Source organism: Haliotis rufescens, unplaced genomic scaffold, assembly GCF_023055435.1.
Source record: "Haliotis rufescens isolate VD_foot unplaced genomic scaffold, xgHalRufe1.0.p SCAF_11, whole genome shotgun sequence".
Taxonomy (NCBI): domain Eukaryota; kingdom Metazoa; phylum Mollusca; class Gastropoda; order Lepetellida; family Haliotidae; genus Haliotis; species Haliotis rufescens.
Genome location: NW_025963791.1, coordinates 21,296,328 through 21,304,140, shown reverse-complemented (window position 1 = coordinate 21,304,140; position 7,813 = coordinate 21,296,328). Strand labels below are relative to the sequence as shown.

At 42.2% G+C, this 7,813-nt stretch overlaps 1 protein-coding gene across 3 annotated transcripts in view; it reads left to right on the top strand.

Moving 5' to 3' along the window:
• Positions 1-630: 630 nt before the first annotated feature.
• Positions 631-7,813, top strand: part of LOC124137224 (WD repeat-containing protein on Y chromosome-like) — a 93,208-nt gene continuing 86,025 nt past the window's right edge. The window contains exons 1-2 of one of the 3 annotated variants that reach the window (XM_048392406.1): positions 631-892; positions 3,290-3,588. In XM_048392406.1, coding sequence (XP_048248363.1) covers positions 3,322-3,588 — 267 coding nt within the window. In that variant the 5' untranslated portion in view covers positions 631-892; positions 3,290-3,321. The remainder of the gene's footprint in view (positions 893-3,289; positions 3,589-7,813) is intronic. The other 2 variants (XM_048392405.1, XM_048392403.1) reach the window with 2 other exon arrangements.

Genomic DNA, 7,813 nt, shown 5'->3' with positions numbered 1-7,813 from the left:
GATTTTAATGAGATTGCTCACAGTTGTCTGTTATAGCAGTACACATAGTACTAACATGTCTGTTGTGTTTCTCCTTGTCATGGCTGCCATTCTATATCATGTCTAAGGATCACTATTTATGCATTTCATTCTGGCTACTGCCCCAAGTTATGCTTGGTTTACTCTGCTAAACTCAGGGTGAATCTAGTCAGCCCTGCTTGCCAGGAATCCAGTAACCTCCTTTGACTTAGGTCACTTAAATTTTAATAATCGAATGCACATATTACAATGATCACAATGTACTCAATGTACTCTAGCCTTCACATTATTCCAGGGTGTTCCTTAATGCAGCTTCTATGGCTGTGACATTGTCTAATATTGTTCAGACTGTTACGATCTCCCCATTCAGCCGATTCACTCACTCCGTTTCTTCTATAGAAAATGTTTCACGCAGTGAGCATACGCCCCATTAACTTGTAGGAGATTCAGAATCTAACAACCGTTATCAAAGTTATCAATAGAAAGTTATTTTCTGTGAAATTGGCTTGTCATTGTATATCTACATATGTGTATGCCATACATGTTTTCCCCACGGCATACATAGGTATGGCAATATTGCTCGTAGGGCGTACGGCAGGCTGGTATTGTTGTGGTATTCAATAGGGAAAGGAATTGGCATATTAAAGAATAGTAACACCAGTGTATGTTGGCTGTGATTGGGAAATTAAAAATCCGTGGATACGGCAGAGTTACATGGAAATAGAATGGGAGATTTTGAGATTGTGTTTTAACAAGGTCACTCACGGTTTGGATACATTGTTGAACAATACAAGAAATGGTGTGCAGTATGGATACAATATAGTGAAGGCTCAACTAGGCTGATCACGCTAACCTGAGACAAGTTTCCATATAGGTGAGTTGAACATATATCAGTGTGCTGTATCCGGAGACTATCAATAAAGGGTATTTGTATTTACTTGTCAAATTACATGTTTGTCTCATCGAGTGGCCGGACAAAGTTGATATTTTCATGAGACTTGATGTGAACATGTCAACTTTGTCAGGTCGTGAGGAGATTGCTATGTTGTAATGTGCTCCTGTGTATACATGGGTACATGCTAGAGATGGGACAAGTCCAGATTTACTACCCAGTACCCTATTACCCAACCCTACCCGGGTACCTGACCCCTATTACCCAACCCTACCGGGATACCTGTCCCCCTATTACCTGACCCTACCCAGGTACCTGACCCCTATTACCTGACCCTAGCCAGGTACCTGACCCCCATTACCCGACCCTACCCAGCTACCTGACCCCCTATCACCCAACCCTACCCGGGTACCTAAACCCCTATTACCCGACTCTACCCAGCTACCTGACCCCCTATCACCCAACCCTACCCGGGTACCTAAACCCCTATTACCCGACCCTACCCAGGTACCTTACCCCCTATCACCCAACCCTACCCGGGTACCTAAACCCCTATTACCCGACCCTACCCAGGTACCTTACCCCCTATCACCCAACCCTACCCGGGTACCTAAACCCCTATTACCCGACCCTACCCAGGTACCTTACCCCCTATCACCCAACCCTACCCGGGTACCTGTCCCCCTATTACCCGACCCTACCCAGGTACCTTACCCCCTATAACCCAACCCTACCCGGGTACCTGTCCCCCTATTACCCGACCCTACCCAGGTACCTGACCCCCTATCACCCAACCCTAGCCGGGTACCTGTCCCCCTATTACCTGACCCTACCCTGATACCTGTTCCCCTATCACCTGACCCTACCCAGGTACCCGACCCCTATTACCTGACCCTGACCAGGTACCCTACCTCCTATTACCCGACCCTACCCAGGTACCTTACCCCCTATCACCTGACTCTACCTGGCTATGTTTACTGCCTAGAAAATATTAGAAAAGTGGGTAACAACATCCATTAAATCTTTGTACATGATCAAGACATACTCAACCATGCACAGGCATCAATATTTCAAAGAATCATTATCTTATCAGTAAAATCCATGATGAGCATTGAAATGTAAAGGCATTGATAGCTGATTATATCATGTATTTGTTCATTTTCCTTGCTTTTTCTATGAATGAGGTTATGACTTTATATGGCCAACCTCACATGATAAGGAGTGAGTGAGTTGGGTTTAATGCCTCTTTCAACAGTATTTCAGTTATATCACAGCATGTGAGTTTCATGTGGGAGGAGAGCCCCAAGTGATGCATGTCTCAGATCTATGTTTACCATTTTGGTGAAACCCACTTAAATGGGAATGGTGCTGACAAACGAAGAAACATTATCAGAGTGAACTAAGATTCGAACCCACGTTCATAAATTCCAGGCACACCTAAGGGACAGAACTCTGATGACCAGAGGGATGCACTGGTTGCATGGATAGTTGGTTTGTGACATCTGAGCTATATGTAATGGTACACACAGATAAACATTAAGTGTTTTCATATTTGTAGATGTTACTGAGTATTTGATCCCCAGAAATTTCATGTAGAACTGACGACTTTGGCCAGAGGTTTCAAATGTTGAAATTTTCGGTGCATCAAATTCTTAATAACACCTGCAAATCTGAAAACACATAATGTTTATTGACATTGTTAAGTACTAAAGTTGACAGTAGTTTTCCGTAGCACTCTCCCTCTGTGTGAACTCTCACAGTTGTGACACAAACCTAATGACGCTCTGAAATGCTCGGATGTTACGAGTCCATTTGTATGGTGCCAAACATACCAGCTCGTGTGCTCATGGCACTTACATTATTACCCCAGTCAATGGATCAGTGAGCACTCGATTTTCATTCTCAGCTCCCTGGGGAGTATACAAGCCAAGCTGCCTGTGAGGCACTAGTAGGTTAACAACCACATTGCCATCTCATCCTACCGGGTACCCACTCACTGCTGGGTGAACAGAGGCACATTTCGAACAAAGTCACTTGCCTAAGGAGACACCACATGTGTTACATGTGCTTCAGTGTGGGGCAGGACCGAAGCCCTAGAAACTCTCAGGAGTCAAGCTGCTGAACGTGGTCACCCATCCATCTACTCTCCGAGACCGACGTTGCTTAACTTCACCTGATTAGTGATCTGTGCGCTGTGCACAGGACCACGTGCCACCACATTGCTGGCGATGAATGAATGATGTCAATATGCAAATAAATCAAGTTGTTCTGAAAAATACTGATGAAAGTTAATTTAATTAGTCAGGAAACCATTTGACCAGGCCAAATGGCATTTTTCTTTTAAGATTTGTGATTGATAAAAGTAAATTCTTTTCACAGCACATTCTCCGGCAGTACACACATCTCCAGCCATGGATTACCTGACTCCAGACTACCGACCGACATCTTCACGACGAGGGTCCAATGTCTCCCGCCGGTCGTCAGGGCCACGCCCACTCATAGCATGTCCTCCTGCGATGTCATACTCCCCTGAAGGCTCCCCCCGCCCCGACTCAGCGTTACACCGTGGTTCAGTAATATCATTGTTCCGTGAGTTGCCGTCCATGACGTCGACCCCCCTTGATGGGACAAGATCGAGATGGAACAGCCAAGCCAGGAAAGCTTCTAGATACTCATTTGTAAGTATATTGCAACTTGAGGCAAGAAATTTATGGAAATATGTGAATGATGAAGTGCCAGAGAACCAAGAATAACTTTTAGTTTCAGAGTCAAGTTGTTTTTACCGAGGCCAACCAAGCAGTTATGAGCCCTTCATGGCATACTTGAAATGACATATTAGAAACTTGTGGAAACTTTGAAATATTGATATGAAAATATTAGACATGTTCAAATGGCTAACAACTATGCTTTTTCTTTCATACAATTGCATTTTGTAGACTTCTGACAGGATGAAAGGCATAAGGATAACGAAAATAAGTGGAAAAGGCAGATTTTTCGAACTTCAAGGGAAATCTAACTATGAGCAAATCTTTGACCTAAGATGAATTTTTTCCACATGCTAATTCTCATGAAAACTAATACTGATTCATCAAGCTCCTTCCCAGCGTGTGACACCTTCGTTGCACTCTTGGTAACATCGCTGCCACCAGTGTGGGTGCGGCCATTACAAGAATCTTGAAATTTGCCCTCAAAGCCCAAATGTAGGGTGGGTGATTTAACTGCATAAGTTATTGGACGCCCCTCGTATTTCTCAGATCAATTTAACTTTTTGTTTGTTTGATCAGATTGGTTCGAGATTGCAGATGAACGGAAAATCACTCAAATTTCCCATTACATTCTTACTATGCCAATTACATGATAGCTGAAATGAAAGAGAAATTCAAATTGAGAAACAAAGAAAATAGTTTAGTTAGGGCAAGAGTATTCGGCATCGCAGTCATTGCTTATTTGTAAACATAATGGAACGTCGGGTGCGAGTTCAACTCCAAGCATGGTTGTGACCACCTGTCACTGTGGGGAGTTTTGACTGGTGGCAGCGATAGTATAGAGAGCTCAGCGAATGGGCTGAGCTTGACTCATTCATATGAACACATTAATAACTTTCATCATGATTTATCAACGTTTCCTCACATTTTGAATTATGCATATCCCATGAGCCAAAAAGGGCCTTTTTCTCACACCTTGCCCTTTTAGCTAGTGAATTTTAATTGTGGTCAAATATAAAAAGAATTTATCAAAGGGATACAAATTTGGTCAGAATTCAAGCCCAAATCTAGACTTTTATGGTTGCTTCATAGAAGAGAGCTTTACTGATTGTGAAATTTACAGCAGATGAGGTGAGGTGAAATGGGGTTTAACGTGGCGTCCAAGATTATTACACTTATATAGCGGCGTGCATGCACGTGTGTGTGTGTGTGTGTGTGTGTGTGTGTGTGTGTGTGTGTGTGTGTGTGTGTGTGTGTGTGTGTGTGTGTGTGTGTGTGTGTGTGTGTGTGTGTGTGTGTGTGTCTGCTTGTACTAGTCCGGACTGATACCGATTTATAGTGCTAGCACACTGAGATACCATGCCGCAGTTTAACATGAATACCCCACTCAGACACAGTATACTGACTCCGAGCCGACCAGTCCTTGTTTTAGCCCCTTAATGCCGAGCGCCAGACAGGGTAACAACAAGTGCCATCTTTTAACATCTTTTGGTATTACATCAGATGAAATTAAGATGAATTGGAACAGGAATTGGAAAAGAATGAGACATATAAGGTACGACATGACACTTCTGAGCACCTTGTGCATGGTAAATACACTTACTGATATATGTATGTACACACAACATTTTGTGACAAACGTGGCTGACAAAGTTGACACAATTTATGGATAACAACTTCGTTAATTACTGTAAAGGCGTCGTTTCAGTATAGATCCTTGTCCTTGGTTGACAGCGGTATAAAGATCTATACCGAAATGTCGCCATTACAGTAATTAAAGAAGTTGTTATCCATAAATTGTGTCTACTTTGTCGTCCATCATCTTCTAAGTAATGCCTGTCAAACAATTCAGAAGTGGGAGAATAGCCTCTATCTGGGCTGATCATTATTCACATAAACAATAGCTGTAGTTACCACTGGGTGGGGTAGAAGTAAGCCTTTTATCCCTAGCTGATCTTGTTTGTCATATTTCAAATGACAGCACAGAGGGAGAAGTTTGGACTTTCAAAATGGACTATTGGACTATTTTTATCCTGAATTGTTGCAGGTTTTGTTAGTTTGTTTGTTGTTTAAGGGGCCTGTAATTTACTATTGGGTATGGAGGATCAGAGTGAGTGAGTGAGTATGGTTTTACGTCACTTTTAGCAATATTCCAGCAATATCACAGCGGGGAACACCACAAATGGGCTTTACACATTGTACCCATGTGGGAATTGAACTCAGGTCTTCGGCGTGACGAGCAAACACTTTAACCACTAGGCTACCCGACCGCCCCTGGTGGGTCAGAAGGAATCAGGGGAGGGTCAGCAAAAGTAGGAAAAGTCTCTAGCGGAGGGTCATAAAGATAATACACATACTTGGGAAGGGTCATGAATACAGTGTACAAGGACATGGGGAGGGTCATCTAAATATATGACAAACATAAGGGGAGAGTCATTATTTTCAGTACATTAGTGCATTAAAAGCCTCTGACCCCACTACCCCTGTAACCAATGACCGGTCCCTGACACCACATGAAGTAATATTCAAGCTATGTTACCAGCAATATTCCAGCTATTTGACAGCGGTCTGTAAATAGTTGACATTCTAGGGATTGATATTATGAACATCGATCCACGCAATTGGGATTCGATGACAGGCATCAACAAGTCAGCGAGCCTGACCACCCGATCCTGTTAGTCGCCTCTTACGTCAAGCATAGTCGCTTTTTATGGTAAGTATGGGTTGCTGAAGACCTATTCTAACCCGGGTCTTCACGGAGGGATTGATATTATGGGCATTGTCAAACTCCTTTGGGGTACGATGACAATTACACATGTCACTGAGCATGACCACCCAATCAATTTGGTCGCCTTTGACAAACCTGCAAAGGTTGCTGGGGCTCAACTCTAACCCAGGTTCCCCACATCAGTTGTTGAAGGCAGACTTGAATATATCAGGATGAGGTGAAATCGCATTCCAAAATTTATTCCACTCTGAAGACCTATAGTGTGAACAATACACTTTCGAAAAGGTATTTGATTGTGGTGATAGTCAATCATTATCGACATAACAAGCTAGTGATATTCATGTTTATTATGATAATATCTACAAATCACAAGTCAGGATTTACTCAAATCATTATCGACATAACAAGTCAGTGATATTCATGTTTATTATAACAATATCTACACATCACAAGTCAGGATTTACTCAAATCATTATCGACATAACAAGCCAGTGATATTCATGTTTATTGTAATAATATCTACACATCACAAGTCAGGATTTACTCAAATCATTATCGACATTGCAAGCCAGTGATATACATTATAATCATTATAATAATATCTAAACATTACGAGTCAGTACTGACATATCAAGCCAATGATATAAAATGTCAATGCCAGAGAATAACCAGTCTCAATTATCCACCCAAACAGATTCCATAGGGTGTAAAATGCAAAATATTAGATGAAAAGACCACTGAAAATCAGCGACGATACTCATGTTCATTATAATCAGTATAATACTATCTATACATCACAAACCAGTATTACTCATTATCATGACGACCGCCTCCGTGGTCTAATGTTAGAGCGTCCGCCCGGAGAGAGGAAGGTCAAGGGTTCAATCCCAAGCCACATCATACCAAAAGACGTTAAAAGATGGTACTTGTTGTTACCCTGTCTGGCGCTTGGCTTTAAGGGGCTAAAACAAGGACTGGTCTGCTCAGAGTCAGTATACTGTTTCTGAGTGGGGTATTCATGTTAAACTGCGGCATGGTATCTCAGTGTGCTAGCACTATAAACTGGCATCAGTCCGGACTAGTACAAGCAGCCACACACACACACATACACGTGCATGCACGTCGCTATATAAGTGCAATAATCTTGGACGCGACGTTAAACCCCATTTCACCTCACCTCACCATTAACATGACATCTACATAAGAAGCCATTGATACTTACGATCATTATCTACATAACATGGCAGTGATATTCATGATCATAATAATAATATCTACAAAGTCATCCAATCTCAATATTGACGGAGCCAGTAGCTAATGGCCCAGTACATAAGTTTGTCATTTCAATTCATGTTATGTCAATAATGTAAAGTTTTACCCCACATTGCACAAGAAATGTTTTTATGTGGTCTGAATTGTCAGGCAGTATAGGTGGCAGCCCTTATCAGTCCGCCCTTTTAACAATTGACT